The sequence below is a fragment of the Eretmochelys imbricata genome, chromosome 2 (genome assembly GCF_965152235.1).
Source record: "Eretmochelys imbricata isolate rEreImb1 chromosome 2, rEreImb1.hap1, whole genome shotgun sequence".
NCBI lineage: Eukaryota > Metazoa > Chordata > Testudines > Cheloniidae > Eretmochelys > Eretmochelys imbricata.
The window spans coordinates 115,538,958-115,563,517 of record NC_135573.1 but is presented as its reverse complement, the minus strand read 5'-3'; the positions used below and the strand labels follow the sequence as shown (position 1 = coordinate 115,563,517).

General features: G+C 37.3%; 1 protein-coding gene across 9 annotated transcripts in view; it reads right to left on the bottom strand.

The window, feature by feature from the left end:
• SLC35B3 (solute carrier family 35 member B3) overlaps positions 1 to 24,560 on the bottom strand; it is a 40,242-nt gene that overhangs the window by 10,419 nt on the left and 5,263 nt on the right. For 4 of the 9 annotated variants that reach the window (XM_077810653.1, XM_077810651.1, XM_077810657.1 and 1 more), the window contains 7 exons: positions 20,203 to 20,484; positions 18,098 to 18,219; positions 15,560 to 15,714; positions 13,643 to 13,750; positions 7,624 to 7,721; positions 3,112 to 3,204; positions 2,596 to 2,707 (listed from right to left, as the gene is read on the bottom strand). In XM_077810653.1, coding sequence (XP_077666779.1) covers positions 2,596 to 2,707; positions 3,112 to 3,204; positions 7,624 to 7,721; positions 13,643 to 13,750; positions 15,560 to 15,714; positions 18,098 to 18,219; positions 20,203 to 20,403 — 889 coding nt within the window. In that variant the 5' untranslated portion in view covers positions 20,404 to 20,484. Of the gene's footprint in view, positions 1 to 2,281; positions 2,438 to 2,595; positions 2,708 to 3,111; positions 3,205 to 7,623; positions 7,722 to 13,642; positions 13,751 to 15,559; positions 15,715 to 18,097; positions 18,220 to 20,202; positions 20,485 to 22,427; positions 24,513 to 24,560 lie in introns of those variants that run through there. The other 5 variants (XM_077810658.1, XM_077810659.1, XR_013345201.1 and 2 more) reach the window with 4 other exon arrangements.

The window sequence follows — 24,560 nt, the reverse complement described above, 5'->3', positions numbered from 1 at the left end:
GCGAGTTATACTACATTAAAGTAACACTATGTGCTAAAATATTATGACCAGCTCAATGATGAAGGCTGAGTGAACACAGATGTAAGCCACAGTAAATTAGTACAGATAACCCCTAAATCATGGTTTGTCATACTCTCCATTCTGGTAATACATTTGATTTTAGAAACTATTTAAAGCTTAAACAAATTATTGATAAGTAAACATATTACTCCTGACAGTGGAATCATCCTCCATTAAGTATGTTAGGCAGACAAAACATTAATAGACCAAATCAGTGGTTTTCAATCTTTTTTTACATTTGCCGATGCCTAAAAAAATTTCAAATGGAGGTAAGGACCCCTTTGGAAATCTTTAGACATACTCTGTGGACCACAGGTTGAAAATCACTGGACTAAATTAATACTTCCCTGTTGGAAAAAGTACTGGTGTCCAGTGTTTCATGTAGGATCTGTTTAGCACTGATCATTTTTCATTATTTTAAACTGCAGTTCCTCTTCTCCGAGCAATGGGAGGAAAAAAATTCATTGCTAGCACATTCCGTATGTCGGTTCCAAGACTGAGTGAAGACTGAACTATTTTTAGTGTGCACATCACCCCGCTGCACTGCGAAGTTCATGCATAAGCAAGTAAGGTTCCTTGCTGCTGTGGCACTAAGGGCTTAGTAACTTCAACATTTATGTAGATGGCAAATCTTCTGAGTTGGCTCAAGATTTTCATGCTCACCACACAACTATCCCAGATGACTGACTACTCAGCATATGTAGCTGGGCATATTCTTGATATACTACTTGGATGGAATCAGTGGTTTGGAGACTGGAATTTCTATCTAGGTCATGGATGTCTCATTGCCACAGATCGCCTTGATACTTGTCAATCTGGGTACTGACCTGCACATGGATACAGACTGCATGGGTGGTGCTGGCATATCCTCTCCTGCTAATGAGTGGAAGTCAAGTGTCCATGCCATCTGTAGACGATACTATCAATAGTACTGATCCTGAGACTAGTGATACTGTTGATGCTACAGGTCATAAGATTTGCCTTTGTACCCAGACAGGACAAGGGGACCCTAGGGTGGCTTTTTTCCTTTCTTGTGGAACATTCCCAGAGAATGGAATTGGGTATCTTCTTTCCTTAGAACACTCTCTTGAGTCCCACAGGATTCCATCTTGTCACCTCTCTTGTTCTTTGCATATATGTTGCTCTTAAAAGCATTAATAATTACTTAAGTACTTTCAGTATATTGATGACACAGCATAGTAGAACTATGTCTTCTGACGTACCTAATGCAGTCATGTGCCATACTAAGCATCTGGCAGAAAATGGAGCATATATAAGGACTATCTGGAACAAGATCGGAGTAACACTGCAAGGTTGGGCAAAGCATCTGGAAGATTAAACAAAGAGTTTATCTGCATCTTTGATAGAAGGTGTTGTCTGATACCTCCCAGCACAGGTTGCATTCCAGATATACAGTAAGACTTCCATCTACTATTAAGAAATCAAATAGCAACTTCCTTGGTTTGGAAGAGAGAGAGAGCTGGTGGCAGGGTATTCAGCTTTGGAATTCACACACTCCCTTGGTTTAAAATAGTTTTTATCTGTTGACCAGCAGGGCATGCTACAAAGCCCATCTGTTTACAAAGGCTTTTGTGATGGATGTAGTAAAATGGAACTGGTGAAGGTTGAAAGGTGAGTTGGTGTTGTGGGGAGGGAAGAGTATTCTGACTTTTTTGCTTCTACTTGACTGGTTGTTGTTTAAACTTCTGAATGAAGGAGAATGACTATTGGACTTATATTTATAGATGGTATTTTTAATGGCTGTCAAGGATGCCTAGCGCACAGGACCGGCACTTATTTTGTATTTATATATATTACAAAAAAAAAGCTACAAATCAAAACTAACATAAGTCAGATAGGATAAGATGCCCTGTATCTCTAAGTCCTGACATGTACAATTCAACATATTTTGTTATCCTAGTCAAATGAACAAGCAAGAGTGCAGGGATTGAAAAGACGATTTGCTGCTCTTGATTTGTTTTTGCACCAAACCTGCAATGTACATTTACTATTGCCTTAACAGCATCTAAGTATAAATGTCTGAAGGTTCAAGGCCTTAAACAGAGTGCACTACATTAATCTATTGAGAATATATGTAGAAACGCTTCCTGGAATTTCTGAGGCTGTGATTTTATGTTTGGGAAGCATGATACTGCCTCTTGCACATATGTGCCCCATTTTATTTTAACACTTTTTCCTCCCTGTCCCAAATAAGTCTTACCTTTTTGCTTATATTTTGGTGCGTATTTCTGATTCCACAGATCTGTCAAGTGTATTGTTTATGTATCTAGCAGGGCTCCTGGTGTTCATATATTTGTGCACAAAGCCCTTCTAGGTGAAGGCACTGGGTTAGAAAGAACCTTGGTTTCCAAATATACTGCAATAGAGAAGTCATGCTACATGAACTCAGGTAAATCAGCTCAGAGAGTAGAAGCAAGAGAAAGCAAGAACAATTCTCACAAGCTTTGTCCTAAATGGGAAAATAGGAGTAGATTCTTTTTATATTAAAATACTAAATATGTAATTTGTTCATACCTGTTACAGCTAGAAGGGCACCGAAGATTTTAATCAACGCTAGAACAAAGGATATTCCAAAATATCCAGTCAGGGAAAAAAAGAATGCATAACCATAGGTCTGAACTGGATGCTGCAAAAACAACAAAAAACCTGTTAGGAAAATGCAAAACAAACCCTGAGGTGTTGCAAAATGAAATAAAACTATAGACTTTAATCAACTGCGTGAGCAATAATAAGATGTTTAACAATGCATTCATGCAAAGGTTCTTATTTCATTTTCATTAAATAATGGAAAAATAAAATTATGAACTCTGCTATGGGACTTTTTTTAATTCACCTACTCTATTGATCAAGGACTAAAAAAAGGATTAATTTGTAAGTTGGACAAGTTTACCTGTACTCCAGATCAGAAAATTATGTTAAGAGAACAGCAAGACTTGTCACACTATATTAACAATAATCTTTACCGTGAGGAGTCCTCAGTACACAGAACTATTTAATCTTTTTAAAATAAAAATATTTAATTGTGTTTACCTTTGAACAAAATGTTACTGCAGGGCTTAATCCACTACTGCATGTCAATCCCAATAAAATGTACACAAAACCTATTGAATAGGAATACAGAACCTGGAACAGTTAAAATAAAAATATTAGCTAGTTCTACTAAACAATTAAAGTAGTAAATTAAATGCTGAGTTAATATACTCAATTTTAAATGTAGCACATAACATCCTCAAACAGTAGTATTCAAGTAACTATATGAAAAGTGAGAGTGGGTAATAGGATCATGATCTTCCATTTTACCATCACCCCACAGAAAATAAAATCTTTCATATGCAGGAAGTCAGTTACTAATATCCTCAGGCCAGAACTAAAAGAGAAAGCAGTTACTTCGAATTCAGGATTTTGTTGTTTAAGTAAAACTTCAAACAATTATAAATACATGCAGTTGTTTTAACTATTTTTAATTTACAAAACTCCAAGTAAATACACTTATAAATTACACAGACAAAACTACATTGTTAACAAAGCCAAGCATTCATAAATTTGGAAATGCCTGAATTAGGGTTGCCTGTGCAACCTTAATTCAGTCCGCTTGAGCATGTGCATCATGACAGTCTTTAATTTACATGACCACATATTTTTTCCACAGAACCCCTGCCTCATTTAGTGAGAAGGATAGCCAGTGTAAATGGCTAGCTATTTAACATTTCATTTTATCTTCATCATTTGGTGTGTAGCCCTGTGTATTTACTGCACATCATCCGAACACTGCACTAAATACAGAATTAATTTCCTCATGGGCTTTTCTACTATAATCTCATAGTATCTCGGTTATTTACTGCCATAAATGAGTTATCTTCACAACACCCCTGTGAGGTGAGATGGCATTTTCCCCCAATTGTCCAGATCAGGAAATGAGACACACAGACTAGACCAAAATTATCAGAAGTGTCCACTAATTTTGTGAGATAGATTTCAGACATCAAGGTCTTGATTTTTTTAGAGTACTTAATACTTTATGCATTTATAGCATAGCTCCTACTTCTGTTATAGTTGTGAGTGCTCAAGCACTCCTTCAGATCTGGCCCTACATGTCTCCTGCTGGGCATTGAGAAAACATGTAACACACAATTAGTGGCCATTGTGAATAGTTTGATTTAAGCAACTTGCCCAGCTTAGGAACCATTTGGTAGAACTGGCGGCGGGAGTGGGAGGTTAGTATCTCCACAATGTATCTCTTCAATAAACTCATGTACGTGTGTGAGGGCAGAGGCAACAGCAGGAACTGGAGGAACTGAGGAGTAGGTAGGAACTGTTAGCACCCATCTTCTCAACCTGTAGCCTGCTCATTCACTGTCCTACCGTGCCCCCGCCCACCAGGTGACAGAAGCAGGGACAGAATCCAATTCTCCAGGGCAGCATTAATCTGTTTTGACCATGACAGTCCCTTCTCTTCCCACAATAATCCCCTGCCTCACTCACTAAACACTTACCAACTTCGTCAACAAATGAGGCAAAGGTCCTAAGGACAACAAATTCATACATTACACAATCTCGAACAATTCCCAAAGCATTGTCCAGTGTGTGCACAGAACAAGGCAGATGTCCTGTGAAAAAAACAATATGCAATCAAAAAGATTTTATTATAATGCATATGTACAAAGGGGTCAGGTAAACTTAATTCTTGCATTTCCTAATTTTTGAGTGCTTGACTTTGCAACCTTAATGTTCTTTTAACATCTTTATGGATGCCTCTTCCTGAATTCTTTAAAAACTTAAAAAATTAGAAAAACAAATTTCATCATCATGTAGAACCATATTGACCATTCTGCCCCAGTAAGACATCACACAATACTCTACCACTGTAGTTAATGGAGTAACTGGTGTAAGTAGAAGGCTGTTATTTTGTATGTGGAATTGCCACTACAGGCATCTATAGACATATATTTTGCCAGTGGGTTTCACAGCTATTTGTTCGACAGCAAAGCAATGTGGAGACTATATGGAATAATAGCTTCTATTCCAGGCTTTGTAGGGGAGTGTTCTCTCGTAATTAGACCCTTCTGCCACTGTTCCTATGACAAAGTATTAGGGAATCTTAACTATAGGAATCATTATCTTCACTGAATACAATTTGAAAAAGCAAATGTAATTGAAGAAAAAATGTTTTGCGTTATAAAATATGTACTGAAATATACTATTGAAGTAAACTGATAATTACAATGCCAAAGTCACAATTTTAATTATCAGTTTGAATAAAATCCAGCAATAGCAATATTTTTTAATTAGGTTAACTCCAAAAAATGTGTCCACTTACTCTGGCCTTGTTGTCTACTATGAAAATTGTATTAATTCCACTAAGGGAAGAAAGCCCACAGAGTTCTCAGAACCATATTTAACATTTTCATTTTGACTAACAGATTAAGGGATTGGCTATTAATGTGTATTTATTCCAACGAACATCAACTCTTTTTCTGAGCTCACGGGCATTGAAGTTACTTCACACTTTCACTTCATTAGTACTAGACACTTGTTGTTTTGATTAGCTGCAGGTTCTTTTACTTGGTAGAACTTGTTCATATCCCTGGTGGTTTTATTTTTCCCTTTCTGCTATGGTCTTCAACAAGACAGTAAGCGTATATAATGGTAAAATTACCAAAATTGTTTAATCTTTACCAATGTTTTGTATTGCGAATCATTCTTTCCTCAAATCTTGTTGGCACTTAGGAGGACAAGGATTTTAAAAAGAGCTGATTACTGCTTCAAAAAGTGATGAAGAGCTTCTGGGCTTCAGAAGAATTTCAAAATCCCATACTGCTCATTATTATAAAGGCACTTAATTTTCAAGCTCTGATTATTTTCTAAAGTAATTTCTAATGGGGTTAGTCATAGTGCCTCTGTTCTGTACTGAGGATAGATTACTAAACTCTGATGAGGTAAAGTTTTAATGGATGTGCCTCTATTGATATCTATATATAATGTAAATTTTATCAAAGTTCAGAGGAGTTCTCCAATCATTTTAAACTTTTCAGCCACATCTGCTGGTTCTTTTATTCTAAGCTTTATGCATCACATTTTGTATCTTTTGGAACTAAATAACATTTGTCAAGTCAATCTGAAGATTTTGTCACTGCTCTTTAGAAAATTAACTATTTCAGAAGGTTTTTTTTTTTTTTTTTAAATAAAAAGGGTGTCGGTACCGTTGTGGTTTCACTTTAACAGCAGTCAGTCACTCTTGATGTTTAGTCTGTTTTTTTACACTGCTTATGGAAAAGGTAGTTTAACTCCAAGTTCTGGATTTTTTTTTTTTAAATCAGTTACAACGTTAAGTCCATTAGGATTCTATCAGTTTTTTCAGCAGCTCTGGACAATCTTGACTACAGCAGGTGTTAGAAACTGCATATGTATATATGCAATACAAATATTAAATGTTGGACTACTTTCCCATATTATTATCTGGGGCAATTATGCAGTAGTGTCAACTCACTGCCCAGTGTTTTTTGGGGTTTGATATCCCCTGTCTACTTGCTCTCCCCTATAAATGTAATTTGCCAATACAATTTCAGATTTCACTGTTATGCTACTAGTCCCACAGTTGTTTTTCTTAGTTACATCTACAGCACTATAATATGGATGGTTGCTAATGGCGCCAGATTTTTAGAAGTATTTAGGTGCTGAGTGGGATTTTTAAAAACATTGAAATCAATGGACAAAATACAAAATAATTCAAACTAAGGGAACATATTATATTTTTATTAAACCTGGAGTACATTAATTATATGGAACACCCTCCATTGATTTCAGTTATACCGGAAGGATGCATAAACAAAGATTATACAAAAATAGGAAGTATATCCTTTGTATAGACAGGAGAGATTATTTCAACTTCAAAACTTGTTTCATTTAATAATGTACACAAATGTGTACCTTTTGATGGTAAAAAATGAGTAAAGCAGCACAAGCACTTTCTTTTTATATGCATGATAAACAGATTAAGTTTTGGTTTGCCATTACATGATCGGTATATCTTGACTTTATGTAGAGTATCTCTTAAAAACATGAGAGAATTCCAACTCCATATGTATTGGTATAGTCTGTCAGTGATTCTCAACCGGGGTAAGTGTATCTCTGAGGGTACGCAGAGGTCTTCCGGGGGTACATCAACTCATCTAGATATCTGCCTAGTTTTACAACAGGCTACATAAAAAGCACTAAAGAAGTCAGTACAAACTAAAATTTCATATGACTAGTTTATACTGCTCTATATACTATACACTGAAAAGTAAGTGCAATATTTATATTCTAATTGATTTATACTATAATTATATGGTAAAATGAGGAAGTAAGCAATTTTTCAGTAATAGTGTCCTGAGATACCTTTGTATTTTTCTCACATTTTGTAAACAAGCACTTTTTAAGTGAGGTGACACTTGGGGGATAAACAAGACAAATCAGACTCCTGAAAGGGGTACTGTAGTCTGGGAAAGTTGAGAGCCACTGGTCTGTGTGACAGAACACTAGATTAAAGAGTCAGGTATTTACCATTTCTGAATTGGAACCATTGTGCAACTTCATAGCTTTTTCCTGCACGTTTCCTATAACAGCATCTGCACAGAGAGCAAGGGATATAAGGACCACACCTGCAAAGAAAAGAAAAAGGGGGAAAAACAGTATTAATTAATAAGACAAATGCCACTCTACACTCGCCCTGTAGCGATAGGTGTAGTGTAAGATGCTAACTCAAACAATTTTCACTGTGCTTATACTGGTTTAGACCTTAAGTTCTAGAAGGCAGGAATTGTCTTATTTTACACAGATCAGCACCATAGGGCACCAAATCCTGATATAGGCATCTGGGCTCTCATGCACTACAAATAAGTAATAATGATTAAACTTTAAGATCAAATTAATGCTGAATATTATTTATATAAAATAGGTATGTCCTGTTGGAAAGAAAATAAAAAGCAAAAGCAGTATATTTAACAAACACAAAAAAGGAAAAACACAGAAATACTGAAAAAACGACAAAACAACAAAAGCAAGAGGATTCACAGTGAAAAGTTTTCAGTTTTCTGAACTACTTTATTTGCCTAGATGCTGTTCAGGTACAAGATGAATGTACGCCTTTATGTATATGCTGCACTACTTGGCCACAACAAACTCACTGCATGGCAGGTAATGTTATCAGCTTAACAATAACAAAAATTAATAACTCTTTATCCATCACAAGTCAATTAATTTCTAAACTTTGATTCTTTCACTATTTTACCAACTAGTATCTCTGCCATTCCAAGAGTTAGGATTAACGCTGGATACTGTATGAAAACATGTTGGAATCCCAGCTTTGATAAAAGTATAACATTAAATTAATTAGCAGCACACAAGGTGTCAAAAGTTAGTAATGTCCATTTTCTATTTTGTTTCTTATACCATGACCACCATAATTGAATGGAGAGAGCAAAAACAGGAAATAAGTAGGTTAATCAGCATGACATTACTTAAGATTTCATATTTCACTTGTAGAGATTTTGTTGGACTAGTACAAATACTTTAAGGAAGGAATAAACTTTTCCTATCAGAAAGGGAAATGATTGATCCTTGGGACTGTTTGAATTGGAGAACTTTTTAAGTCCCAAATTTCCTTAAATTTAGTTATAAAGTTGCCTCCATGCTACAATTTTGGGCCTATTCCATTTTCTAACCACCAGGAAGCAAGCAGAGGGGGAAGAATCTATAATCTATTCAATCAGGTATCTAGGGGCACTGTTACAACAATGGCATTGTATATGCCAAAAAACGACTTCATATTTTGCAGCAGAAGCCAGAACAGGAGTAATAAGCCTGTAGAAACACCTGATGCCTGAGTGAAATGCATTGATGGAAAAACAGGCCCTATGGGACTTCATTAGTGTGTTTATAACTTGTGGGGGTGAGTGTGTGTGTGTGGGGGGGTGAGGGTGTGTGTGTATTTTTTTTTGTTTTTGTTTTTTTTAAATAAAAAACACTCTTTTCTCCCTTAGTGAGAGGAGCACATAGTAGCTGGTCAAGGAAGTTTTGAGTCAGTCGTATTTCCTACATTTTTACATCACACCCATTATATGACTTTTAAACTATACTTTTTCACATACTGTGTCAATCTGTAGCTTGAATCCATTACAATGCCAATATGGGTGTACCAGTATAAAATAAGATAATGCACATAAACCAGTTTAATCTCATAATTCGATAGTTTTATTTAAAGACACAAAAATCCAATCCATACTACTGACAGAATCTGAAAAAAGTTTTCTTAAAAAAAAAAAAAACCCAAAACAACACAAAGGGCCTGATTTTGATTTCACTTTACATCAATATAAATCAGCAATAACTCCACTGAAATCAATGATGGTAAACGGTAAGATCTGAACCTGGTCCAAAGGCTTAAGACCTAGCAGGGCAAACATAATTTGAATCAAATGGACCATTTCCTTTGTACTTCACAGATTCGGGGGGCCAGGGGAGATTTTGCACACACCATTTTAAAGAAAATTCTTTGCTATATTAAGATTGTGTGGACTAAAACTTTGCACTAAGTTTCTAAACCACACACCTTGCATTTAAGAAAAAACACACTTGCCTCCAAAATGGGTTATTTAAAGTTAATGAATAACTAACAAAATTACCTTCAAATTCAAATGCTTTATAATGTATTTTAAAAGTCCACACTACAGGTGATTAGCAGAACACACTAAAGTTACTCAGCCAAACACCATTAATTAAGCTCTGGGCTAAACTGTGTCTCCCATTGCAGATGTAGGCTTGAGGAGATGTGTGTGCAGGAAATTTGTATCCCATATTCCTTCCATGCAGGGACCAACCATGATAAGGTTCCCATCACTGGAGAGTGGATAGATAGTACTGCCAGTAGAGTGGCCAGAGGAGGAAGAGTTTGTTGCACAGACGTATCATGATGTGCCGCTTCCATGCATCCTCCCAGCCAGTCACTCTAGATATTAGGCCTTTAAAAGGCATGATACTTCCAAGCGCTACTCAGTCAGACAATGCCAAAGCCATTACTGAGCCCTAAATATGAATTCTACTTTTAAAATATATTTCCTTCCTTGGTACAAGACTGCACTGGGAAAAGTAAACGTCTGTTTCCTTTGCCAACATCTTTAGTACACGAATGGAACACTGCGTGAGGTATGTTTCATTAAGTCTATTTGCTGCTTTTGTACAGCAATGCTGATCCTGGACTCCACTGCTATTAAAGAGCCTTAAATCTAATTTACAAAATTCTGATGGCACAATACGGGCAAAGTTGTTCATCCAGCTGATGCTTTAAATACACTCAGGTTTTATGTTTGTAACATTCATATCAGACAGCAAAGATTACTTGTTCCGTTTAACCTCTCAGCATAGTTTTGCTTCCTTAGGCAAAACTGTGACATGTAAATAGATTTGCCCTTGACAATGTGCACGTTTAAAGAATTTTGATTAAATCATGAATGTAAAAAGAAAAGCTCCAGATCAAAATCATACTAGTTTGTGTGTAAATGCTTCTAAAAAATGCATTATTATAAACCACTATAAAGGAGGAAATGTGACATTATTTAGTGACTAGCAACTTGGTGAAGTGATAAGACAATGAATTCTTAGGAATTTGTCATTTTAAAGTTACACTGTAGAGTAAAAAGTTAACATTGTTTTGAAAAAAGAAAAGGAGTACTTGTGGCACCTGAGAGACTAATCAATTTATTTGAGCATAAGCTTTCGTGAGCTACAGCTCACTTCACGAAAGCTTATGCTCAAATAAATTGGTTAGTCTCTAAGGTGCCACAAGTACTCCTTTTCTTTTTGCAAATACAGACTAACACGGCTGTTACTCTGAAACCTGTCATTGTTTTGAATGCCTCAAGAAGCTTAAGTCTATAGTTCACTTTTCTTTTCACTCTGATCTGCATACACTTCAAATGTCAATATATATTCTGTTTCATAGAGGCACCATTACTATGCTTTTCTTCAGTTTGCTGTCCCTTTGCAGAGAAAAAAAATTACATAAAATTATTAAAGGACAAGGTACATCAAACTACATAGTGAGAAAATTCTTAGGTTAATTCCACTGGCTTCAGTCGAGTTACTCTTGATTTATACTGGTGTAATGTCAGAAGTAAGCCCACTTTTTAGGAAATATACTAAGCTGCCTCCTACCGCCATCATTCAGCTAAAATAAAATAAAATATCCAGCTTCTAAACTGCAGAAGCCCCAATTCAGACTAGATTCTATGACCTGGACAGATACAGAATGGGAGGAAGGTGCAGAGAGGTAACTTGCTCAACTTACACAGCAGGTAAACAGTAGAGCAGGAAAGAACTCCGACCCAGTCTTCTGAAAGAAGACTCTCTTTTGAGCCCCAGTCCTGTGCCCTAACCCTTCAAACCTGTCTTTCTTTATCCTTTTGTATCGTATGTGTCAAGATAGATCTTTGGTTGAAATGGGTCCTAAATGCCTTAAAAAGGAAAAAAGCAGTGCTGTTTGTTGTCCTATATAGATAATACTCAGACTACATACAGAAGATGTACTTGCATCAAATTACTGAAGGCGTTAGGACCAACATGGTCCTCAGTCCTTCAGTTTGTAGAAAGATATTTTCACACAAATTTAAAAATAAAAATCTGACATTTTAAAATCTGATTTTAAAGAACGTCATTTAAAAATAGCTTTTAACCATTAAAAACCTCAGTAAGAACGTATGCCTAGATGTGTTTTTCCTGGGATATACTCATTTGGTGGGTGCCAAAAAACATACCCACATGTTGTACTCCAAATACATGTCTCTTTGTTCAACTACACATCTAGTCTCTTGTTCCACTATGTACATGTATACAGTAGATCCTATAATTTAGATAGGTAGCAAGTCATTTTTTCCAGTTGTAATACCACTAAAGTGACAAGCATTATAAAGCCAACATAGCAAAACAATGACAAGACTAAATAAACATCTGAGTTTAGACATCACTACTATTTGAGCACTATTCAACACTAGATGGATAACATTTCTGAAAAGGAAAGGTTTCTTCCCTAAAAAAGGGCTCATTTTGTTTAAGGATCAATCAAAGCTAGAATGAATGAAGGTCCCACAATGAATTGACAAACAATTACTATGTCTCATCTGAATCTCTTGAAATAAAAACAGCTTCAATATGGACAGCTCTAAATTTCTACATTGTACATACATGTTACTATTACATTAACTCCAGTGCCTTATTATATAGCACATAATTCATGGTTACTGCATGAAACAACTTGAAATTGCACGATGTGGGCATTAAGTATGTGTAACACCAAACAATCTTGCACTAAAATTGTTTTAATGTCACTGGTAAATTAGTAAAATATGAAGCAGTGTGTTTACATAATCCTAAGAACATATGTGCAGTTCCACTGTGAGGTATGCTTTCCAGAGGTGTACTCTTTAGAAAGCATATACAGTTTTAAAGTAGCAGCATGTAGAGTAACAGAAAGGCTGACAGACTTGCTGGCCTCAAGGGATTTGAATGGTGATGGATATCAAAGTCTATAGTCCATTCCACTTTAAGATGGAATCTGAAGAGGCCCTACCTTTCTGTTGGAGTTTGCTAATGCTGATTTCAAAGTCTGAAGCCCTGTAATACACCAAGTGCAAACTGAGATGACTGCTTATTCAAATATATATATTCACGATATTGTAGATGAAGCACTGAATTAAAGTTGACTGTTTCCAGTTAAAGAGCCTTTTTCAGTCACTTATAACTTTATTCAACTTTCAGGTGACATTTTTCCAGTTTGAGTGTCAGTGCAAAAATGGTTAAGCCATTTCTGAGTAAGAACATAATGAAAATAAGTAAATTTGTCTTTATTTAAAAAAACTGGCTTTTTTGGACAGTTCGAGTACCTCTGGGGAAAGGGGCAGAAACTTGAAATTAGTCCCAAGGTTAGATCTGTTGTACTTTTTGGTGGGCCAGTGAAAGTTCCTTTTGATTTCATAATTTATACAAAAATGAATGCATAGTGATCCTTTTCCTTTTTAATTTTAGATAGGAATTTATGAAGTATCACATCAGTTAAAATATCTTCTGCTATTTCTAACTTACATGAAGAAATTGTATGTCAAGAACACTAGTTCTCACTGAGGACTAATTCTATAGCAAATATGAGGTAAAGAAAAAAGTTAGTTACCAGCTGCAAGAAATAAGTCTGAAAAAGTTAAAAAAAACCCACCACTTTTTATTCTATTTAAAGTATTTCAAATGGAATTTTATGAAACATCTCAAGATATATTTACTTTTGCACTGAGATCCACCAGAGATATTTCAGCTCCAAGGGTAATATCTGGGGAAGTTTTAAGTGCTTGAGAACTGAAGCTTAGAATGATAGTGTCTCTTTTATTATAACTGTAGTGCTGCTGGTAAAATAACAAAATTTACCTTTTTACTATGACATTCCAAGGCAGTACCACCAAAGGCTCCCGCTTTTATGCAATGCTCATTCTAGGCAACATAAGAATGATTAAACCATAAAGTAAAATGAATGCTGCTTTACCTGTCAAGTTGAAATTTGGTGCGATTGTGCTGTCAGCTAAAGTAAACCATATTAGGCCAAGACTCATACACATTGCAGCAGACACGTCTGCAATATTATAACGTTTTCCTATACAAAAATACAAACAAAAAAATAAGGCCATGTAATAATAGTCTTAATTTTAACTCCCCTTTATTAAGGAGGGAATGGCAGACAAAGGAAAAAAAACTCCCATTCAGTATGCCACCAAAACATATGGACCTAATGTTCTCCCTCCCAATATTTGAGTAGAAGGCCCGGCTGCAACTCTCCACGATAGCAGTTCTCAAAAACTTTTTTCATAGTACATACCACATCTCCACAGAGAAATCTTGTGAGCAATAGCTGTTACCATTCACAATGGTACAGGCCACATCTCCTCCCCTAAAGTGACTATACACCTCTTTGGCAACTACAGCAATTATTTACATGGAAAAGTAGATTTACAGATGTATTTTAGTTATCTTTAATGTAACATCACAGAGGAAACAAGGAGAGCCAGTACCATTTAGTCAGCCAGTTATCTGTAGAACATCAGCAAAGGCTCAGCAGACCAGTTTGGGAACTGTTGGTCTAGAACTTAGCAATGCAGCCAGCTGTATTTTGGGGGGTCCTGAGAATGTGATTTGAATAATATATTCCATTGCTTCCCAAGGAGTTGTGTGCACCATATAAGTGGCCAGAAATAACTGTTTAACACGTACATTTTAAACTATGTTCTCAGCTTTCAAGAACCTAGCACTATATAATCCAAAGGCACTATACAAATATTACCTACAGAGACCTGAAAGCTCCAAATTTAAATAAGAGGATTTAATTGTGAGACAGACCTGAGTTGTTAGTTGCACACACATTTACTTTTTAGTATAAATTTGCATATTTGATTTTCTTCTTTAAACTGGCTTATTATTGCTTCAGTCTCAATACTGAAAAGTGTAATATTCCACTGTAACTACAAGACAGAACTACAGTAATAGGAATACTACATTCTGGGCTCAGTTCTGTAGTCCTTTGCCATGTGGAGAATCTTAGGGTACGTTTACACTGTGAGTGCCAGCAAATGTCAGGGCCTGGGTCGACAGATTCGGGTTCGCATAACAGCATTAAAAATAGCCATGCAGAAACTCTCCCCCGTTCTCCCAAGGCTTCAGAGCCTGAGCCACAACATCTACACAGCTCTTTCAGTGCCACAGTGTGAGCCCGAATCTGTTTGACTCAGGCTCACTGGTGCTTGCTGTACAGATGTACCCTTACTGACTTTGAGTAGCAACAAATCTACAGATACAAGTGAGAATTTTTCATAATATATATTATAAGGATTATCAAAATATTGAAATATGCTATGTATTTTATTTACATGCTCAGAGTTATGAGCTTCAGTCAGATTCACCATCCAGAACCTCTTCTGGTATATCAAGCATTAAATACAATTTTAGAGGTAATCCTGTATTCTCTGAGCAACCCAAACCAGAGCTGGTTGGGAATTTCATTTTTTGGGAGGTCAAAATTGTTGATTTGTTAAAACCAAAACTTTCTGTGGGAAAAGTTCTCTTTTGACAAATTTCCCATTTCAAATGATTTTTTCAAATTTGTCAAAATATCCTATTTAGGCATTTTCAAATGAGAAGTTCTGGGTTTTTTGGGTTCAAAATTACATTGTTTAGAAACGTAAGTTAATTTATAGTAAAACCTTTTGTTTAAAAAGGTCAATACTGAAAAAAACAGTTTTGATACAAGCTACATTTTATGGGCAGTTTCTGCCCTGCCCCGCCTCAGAACAGGAAAACTGTTTCCTGCCCAGCTCTACCCAAAACTTCCATTAAGTCAATGGAATACAGGATTTGGCCCTTATGTGGTTATCTTCTAATAAGAACATTTAATAGTAAGAACAGTGCATACCTTGTATAAAGACTCCTCCTATCATAACGGGAATCAGTTTACAGCACTTAAAGATGACTTGAGTAGGATAATTCAGATATCCTAGGGAGGTATTTGATAAACCCATAGTCCCTACAGTTAGAAAGGCTATTATCATGTAGGTTTTCCCTGGGATTCTGCAAAACATAAATGTATGAATCTTGGTATTATGAGCATATTGTATTTTTAATAGGTGAGACTTTCATACTGGGAGAAGCTAGAAGAAAGGGTACACTAATAATAGAACTGGTTGAAAAAATGGGTCAAACTTTCATTAAAATTTCATCTCCAACAGTTTTTATAGTAATCGTTAATTTCAGTGAAATTTTCCATTTTCAACTGGGTCTAATGAATAATGCTTTAGTCTTCTATAGTGCCTTCTACTTAAGGATTACAAAGCATATCACAACTGTTAAAGGACTTAACTCAACATTACCCATCAAGAATTATCCCTATTTCACAGAAAGGAAATAGTCACAAAGGAGTTAAGCGACTTATAAAAGAACACACCGGAAGCTGGGAACAATACCATATCTCCTGAATCTGTTTGTTCTTAACCACCTTTCTCTCATGACTGTATAACAGTTCTTCTTGCGGCCACCTCCATTTTTAGTTGTTTGTAACTTTTTGAAATCTGTTTGACTATGAATTTCTTTGTGAAGTTTAAACTAAACACTTTCCCATTTCTGTATGTGCAGAAAATGGGGGGAAAAAATACATATCCTCTGTTTACAAAGTAATTCTGGTGCCTTTTTATAACTCTGGAGAAATGGATGAAGACAAAGTTGAGATTTGGCCTTGAAATACCCTAACTGAGAAGTGCCTTTGAGTATCGTGGTGAATACTGCTTTTGATGTGGCGCGTTATCACCTGCTGACAATTACACTTTGCACATGTACATTTTAAACCATTATAGCACTAAGTTTGAAGTGAACACCAAAGGCCATGCTGCACCAACCCATGCAGCTAACTTTACTGAATTTTTTGTATGCAGCTACGGGGAGCAGTGAATAAAGAGTGGTCTTGCTGGAACCCTCGCCTTATTCACAATACATTCTGTACCATAGTTATAAGAATATTTCACCAGTTTTTACAGGTGGTTACTTTTTTGTCAAAGATATTGTCTCTTTAAAAATAAGCTTAACAGATTAACAGTTCTGTGTAACCTGATAAATCTGACTTCATTTTAGAAATAGATTTTCTATAATTTAGAATGTCAGCATGTAAAATATAATACATGTTTAACTGAAAAGTGTACCATGAACACAAATTTAATATATTGGATATCAGCTGAGGATCACTATTGGTGGGAAAAATTGGGGAGGAAAATAACTCCTGTTTAATTTTAGAAGTCAAAAAGCGGACTGTTCTGAGATGTGAGAGAGAGAGAGTGTGTGTGTGTGTGTGTAAGTGAGAAATATATGGAGACTCTGGTTGTATACTACAGAACCCAAAGAATTCTGAAGGGGAAAAAAGAGCAAAATTTGGAAGAGGATTTATTTTTAAATATTCTCTTTAAAAAAAAGTTAGTAAATATTTTCCTAAACAACTATAAAGAAAATGCAATTGTCCTAAAAGAGTTATTGTGCCAAATTTGGATACTCAGTTCAGCCAGAAAAGTGTGAAACAGATTTCAGTCCTGCTTTAAGTGCAAATCTGAACATAACTAACTATGGAGTCACTATCAATACTTCCATAAATTATATTTAATAAATTATTGTAAATGTGTGTAATGCACTTCTGAAAAAAATGAAATGAATCTGAAAAGTACAATAAAAAAAAGGTAAGCTAAGTGAAAGGGACTAGCCTAAACAGCTGCATCTCCAACCAACTTCAAAATTCCCAAGATCCTGATCCCATTGAAACTTACGCATCTGCTTAGCTTTAAGCACTGTGTGTTCTCCCACTGACTTCAATAGGAATACTTACAGTTCTTTAAATTAAGCATGTGCATGTCCATACTTTCTTGCAGCATCAAGGCCTAAACCTGAAACACTAGCCTCCTGCTTACATAGTACAGTGCATACAATATAATACTAGTGTACTTGTTCTGCAACCTCTGAAATAAATGTATGTAGCACAATAATATAGTATATTAACCTGGACACTCAAATATGTAGTATCATATCCTGATAGTCATTAACATGGGAGTGTCAATTTAAAAGGTACCTAACAAAGCATCAAGAATACCTAAAACTTTTCAACTTGTGTGTGTATATATATAATTTTTTTAAGTCAACCACTGGTGCTAGCGTTCCATTTCACTATTACAACAGAAGTCAGGCATAATAAACAGGAACAAAGGACACAAGTATATGGTTGAAAACAAACAGTGATGTATATCTTCAATTGCAAATCCACTCATCAAATCATACTACATTTTATCTTATCACTATCCATACAAATCTACTCAATTATCTGTGAAATAACAGCAATATTCATACACAAATTATGGAAGTCAGATTTATCAAACTGATTGCCTCATGCTAGGTTAAATGTGTAAAAGGATATATCACTTACCGTCTCCTTTTATCCTGAATAAGCTGCAGTTCTATTAGTCCAAAAATAGAATAAAACCCAAATTGCACTAAAGTAAGGTACCAACCAAAGGGCTTAAAGCCCTCCACTGAAAATATCAGTTCCTATAAAAACAAAAAACACACACATACCAACTGTTAAATCAAAACTTAATTAGCAGACCTATTTTCTCAATGTGAAAATGCAATTCTCATGCTTTTAAGTTGCAAAGCAATAAGTAGACAGTACACGCAGTATACATAACTTAGAAGTATTAGAGAGGCAGCATTTAAAGACTGAAAAAAGAAGGCCACATTTATTGCTGGTGTAATTCCTCTGAATTAAAGTGATTCATCAGTGATTGGCATTTGGCCCATAAACATTCATCTCAAATTAGAGAGGGCTTTGTGTCTGCTTTTAACTTGGTTTTCAATTCATTTTACTCATTTTACTTCATTTGACTGTTTCTAGACAGCACTCTCAAATGACCCATAAAAGATTAAGTACAAATTGTTAACATTAACTTATTTAAAAGACAAATTTACTGGTAATTCTAATTTCTTAGGAATCTACAGGCATTTAAAACAAGAGAGTCATTTGTTATGGAAAAACATACACACTGTCTAAAGAATTATGCAGATGTATCCATTTTAGCCAGAGCTGGCAGCAAGACTGATACCTTCCATTATAAGGCCCTGTTTTCAATTACTAATAACTTCGCCAAATTTAACTATTTGGGCTGCAACTTTCCATGTCAGGTGTTTCTTCAGACCGTTTAAGTTTCAGCAGAAGTTCTCCCATCATCTATGAGAATAAGGTTGGGAAAAATGTTTTGCCAATGTTTTAAAAAAAAATAAAAAATTCTACTGTTATTTTGGTGAGAAGCTCTAGCACCTTCACACTTTGAAGCAGGAATTAAAAATATGCAGTCAGAGTTTAAAGCCAGGAGGAACCACTAGATCATCAGTCTGACCTAGAGTATATCACAGGCCATCTACACCATCCCCAGCACCCGCACACTAAATCCAACAACTGAAATGAGACCAAACTATTATAGCCTATAAAAGGCTAGACTACTACGTGCCACAGACAGAAAACAGGAGGGACAAAGGAGCACAAGTGCTTGAGAACCCCATAATGGCAGGGAAATTAAGTAAGCTATAGGAGATAATCCTGGCAAGTAACCCAAACCCCCACACTGCAAGGGACAGCAAGAGACCCCTAAAGTCACTGCCAATCTGACCTGGGGAAAAATTCCTTCCCAACCCCACATATGGCAACCAGTTAGACCCTGAGCATATGAACAAGAACCAGCCAGGCAAGCACTTGAGAGAGAATGGTTGGTGTCACCTCAGAGCCCAGTCTCAGCTTGCCCAATGTCTCCAGCTGTAGCCGTTCCTGATGCTTCAGAGGAAGGAGATTTAAAAAACAAACAAAACCCCTCCTCCCAGGAGTCAGGTTGGCAGATGGAAGACAGGAGCAGAAAGGTATGTAACCACTAGAGAACATTCACCTACAGAAGCGGGAACAAAACCCAGGATACAGGAGTCCTAAAATTCCTCTGCAGTTTAGAAAACAGCTGTGAAGCCCACTAGCACACCATGCATGTCATCCCCCTCTAGTGAATGTGCAGAAAGGATAACAGCCTACTAATAGTTAGCTGAAGTGGCAGAAGTCCATACTGTAGACCTAAAGATTTCAACCCTGATGATGACACGTGGTCATTATGGTCCCATACAATGTAACTTTTGTTTTTTCAGTTTGTTTTTGTAAAAACTTAGAAAAATCACATACAAATGTTAAGAAAATTAAAGATGCAAAGTCATGCACTCAAAAGGTAAGGAAAGAAAATAATTAAGGTAGCACAAGCATCCTTAATTAGGTCCTCTTCTGTAGATGCATTATGATTATAGTTTTTAATTATATGGTCATGCACTATTTTTTCCCTAACTTCAGTGTTAGACTTTGATCTTAATGTTCTTTTAATGTAGTTTTTTTAAAAGGTATAGATTAGGACAGATTTTTAGACCAATCAAGCTACACATTGCTGAATATTGTTCAACAAAAGAAACAGAGGTACTAGCATAAAACATAAATACAGAATTTACCTGTAAATATCCATAGATTAGATAAAACATAAAAACTCCAGAAACACAAATAAAAAACTGAGTGGGTTTGTTAAATTTGCTGAGATTCATGCCAAGAACGATTATGTCATCTACTGATTTGATATGAGGTGACATGGCTTGCGATTTGGAAGGTACGCTGATCGAAATATATTTCCTTGAGGAGTTGAATTTCAGATCCATGTTTCCTAATTTGCTGCATTCAGTGTCAATGGAATCTTCTTCTTTTTCTTCCTCTCTCTTTTTGTGTCCTTTGTTTGGAAGCTGAAAGAAATCAAAAAAGTGAGAGAGGCCACTTGAGTATGGAATTCCAAAATTAAAACAAAAAGAAAAGGAGTACTTGTGTCACCTTAGAGGCTAACACATTTATTTGAGCATAAGCTTTCGTGAGCTACAGCTCACTTCGTTGGATGCATTCAATTTCCATTGAATGCATCCAACGAAGTGAGCTGTAGCTCACGAAAGCTTATGCTCAAATAAATGTGTTAGCCTCTAAGGTGACACAAGTACTCCTTTTCTTTTTGCGAATACAGACTAACATGGCTGCTACTCTGAAACCCAAAATTAAAACAGTATACAAATATGAAACTTAATGAAATTGCTTCAGACAAAAAATTGCACATGAAAACATTTTACAACTCAATTTCAAAACTTAATGGGAATTCCTAAAAATCACAATAGTGCAGTACATGTGTCTCCCCTATGATACTACTGCCTGCATAACAGATCTAATGCAAGAGGTAGAATCAATGATAACATTATGGCACTAGTGCTAAGAATTAGTGCATGAGTACTTTATACAGAGGCTTGGTCTACACTTACAAATGCTGTTGGCACACCCCTGACCAATGTAGCTATGCTGACACAGCTGTGCCTACACTGGGGATTATGTTGACGGAAGAATGCTTCCCTTGACCTAGCTACTGTCGTTTGGGGAGGTGGTGTTTCAGCACTGACAAAAAACCCCTTTTGTCACTGTAGGTTGTGTCTCCACTATGGGGTTGTTAGTATAGCCTCCATAGTTCAGACATACACAGAGATGGAAAATCTGATCTGGACAAATATTAAGCCTGACTTTTTATTAGTATATTTTACTTTTCTGAAACATATAAAAAGTTAAATACCCTTTAAAATCCTTCAAAAATAGTTTGCTTAAAGTGGGGATCAATCCTTCTACTGCAGGGGTGGACAAACTTTTCAGCCCAAGGGCCACATGTGGGTGGGGAAATTGCATGCAGGGCCATGAATGTAGGGCTGGGACAGGAAGCAGGGTGTGGGAGGGGGGTGCAGTGTGCAGGAGGGGGCTCAGGGCAAGGGGTTGGGGTTCAGGGTGTACAAGGGGTCTCAGGGCAGGAGGTTGGGTTGGGGTGCGGGAGGGTGTGGGGTGTGGCAGGGGGCTCAGGACAGGGGGTTCGGTGCAGGAGGGGTTCGGGGTGTGGGCTCCAGCCTGGAGCCGCTTACCTGGAGTGGCTCCGGGGTGGCAGCGGCATGCAGCGGGGCTAAGACAGGCTCCCTGCTTGCCCTGACCCTGCGCTCCGCTGCTCCCGGAAGCGGCCCTGCAGCGCCGGGGGAGGACAGGGCAGAGGGTTCCCTGTGCTGCCCTCGCTTGCGGGTTCCTCCCCTGAAGCTCCCATTGGCCACAGTTCCCCGTTCCCGGCCAATGGGAGCTGCGGGAGGTGGTGCTTGCAGGCAAGTGCAGCGCGTGGAGCCCTCTGCCCCCGCATCCCACAGGGGGCTGCAGGGACATGGTGCCAGCCGCTTCTAGCAGCGGCGCGGGGCCTGCGACTCCACGGGGTGGCAAGCCCCATGGGCCGGATCCAAAGCCCTGACGGGCCGGATCCGGCCCATGGGCTGTAGTTTGCCCATCCCTGTTCTACTGCCTACAGAAAGCAATGCTGCACAAATCTGTCACATCAGTGTCACAGTGCTATGGTTAAGCAGTCAGCACAGGGCCAAACCCAGCCCTCTTATACCAATGTTCACAGGCATGAAAACAGAATATGCTGTCATGGGATGATCCCATTACTGTGATCACACTGAAAGTACTGGTGCAGAGGTACTATGATTATGGCCAGCCTACTTTATTTGCATGGCAAGGTGCACCACACTCAATACATCCATTTCTATATGCAGAGCCTAACTGTGAAACTGGAAAGAATCTTCCCCTCTACCCTTTGCTTCCAACTCTCACTTTTGCTTGAGATTACCTATTAATGTTCAGGAAAAAGGGTGTGCAGACTAGGAAAAATAACCTTAGTGACTGTCCAGGAACAATCAAGGTCTCAAATATGGTCACATGACAAGAATATGGTGGTCCCAAAGTTTTATAACCACTATCAGTCACATGCATTCATCTCCAATTGTAGGATGAGGCATAACTGGATGAGTACAGCTAAAGAGAAGGAATTTTGCAGAGTATGGGCGTGGGCAGGCAAATCATCCATTTCTTCACTTCAGTGAAATATGTGATAACTGATGTTTGAGGCTAATTTTGCATTTTTCAGTCTCAAGCTAACTCCACTGGTCAATTGCTGCTCCTAGTCAATTGCTGCACTTTTTAAGTGCAGGTCAACAGCTAGTTCAGCCCAGGGTCAGTAATTAAATTTTTATTGATCTAAACTGGTGTTTTGGTTATTCCAGCCCAAAGGTATTTTTTCTCACCAGAGTATCTACCAAAACCCATCTTCCCAGTGCTCCTTTATGGCAATCATTTATCCTGCTAAAGGAAACTGAATGAGACTCCCTCCAGGAGTCAGTCAATGCTGCTCATTTAACTCCACAGACCAATAATTAAAGAGTTATGAGAGGTACTACCTTCACCAGAAGAGGAATAGTGTGCTATATAGTAGTACTCAGTCTAAACTTCATGCCCAGACAGCAATTTAGTGTGAAGGCATTTATAAACTAATATTCACTGCCACTGTCTTTGTTAGCCTCTTTTTGTCAATCTCTCTTGCTTCCCACTCTCTCCCCCATGACACCAGTACAGTATAACAAGCCTTGTGGATAAGGGGGAAGTGGTAGATGTTGTAGTCTAAGGCCTTTCTGCAGTAAGGAGCAGCGGCCATTAGCTAAAAGTAAGGAGTCATGTTCCCTCTAAATGACACCAATATCAGGTTGTTAAGAAAGAGTTCTAGCCCTAGGGAAGTATAGCAGAAACAGTGACCAGATAAACAGAAAGACATTACGATGTTTAAAGGAAAACTTTGCAAGATAACACTGTCTGGCAGAACCTCTTATCAGCAGTTTCAGTTGGGAAATCTATACTTCCCTTTTGTTTGACCTTTAATTGGTTCTGTCCTTTGTTTGTTGCAAAACTGATTTAGCAAAATTTAAATTGACTCTAGTATGTAAAAGGTAGTGTATTAAGACTAGTGAAGAACATTATTTCGTAATACTTTAGTTTAAATGATAGGTCCCGTTTATCTATACCTCAACCAAAGTTTGACTATATAAACTGGGCTCCAAGAAGAAATTCTTTGGAACCTAATTCCAGGACACAGCCCAAGATCAAAGCTGCCAAAACTCAATACCCTGCACAACCATTCTGTGCAGAAGTTGGAGCCACAGACTATCCGATTCCGACTGACCAGCAGGAAGAGATCGCCTGCTTTATCAGGAGTGGTGACCATTGTATGCTTGGTGTGTGTGTTCTGTTGATCAAGTGCTAATAAATTCAAGTTAAGAATTTACTGTGTAAAGGCTCTTTTAGCTGGGAAAAGGTCCAGCCAACCTGAAGAGGGTTATGCCCTGAGCCCACGGAAGGGTAGGAGTGGGTGCCCTAGATTGTGCGGGTAACAATGTGAGATATCTCAACTTTAGTATTGCTTATGATACTGTCTCATATGACCTTATAAACAAACTAGGGAAATATAGCCTAGATGAATCTATTATCAGGTGGGTACACAAATGCTTGGAAAACTATTCAGAGTAGTTATTAACGGTTCAGTCAAGCTGGAAGGGCATATTGAGTGGGGTCCTGCAGGGATCAGTCCTCTGTCTGGTTCTATGCAATATCTTCACAAATGATTTGGATTATGGCAGAGAGTACACGTATAAAATCTGCAGATGATACCAAGTGGTGAGGGGATGCAAGCACTTCAGGGGACAGGATTAGAATTCAAAATGATCTTGACAAACTGGAGAAATGGTCTGAAATATATAGGATGAAATTCAATAAGGACAAATGCAAAATACTACACTTAAGAAGGAATACTCATTTACAAAATGGGAAATGATTGCCTAGGAAGGAGCACTGCAGAAAAGGATCTTGGGGATTAAAGTGGATCACAAACTGAATGAGTCACCAATGTAATACCATTAAGCTAAAAACAAACAAA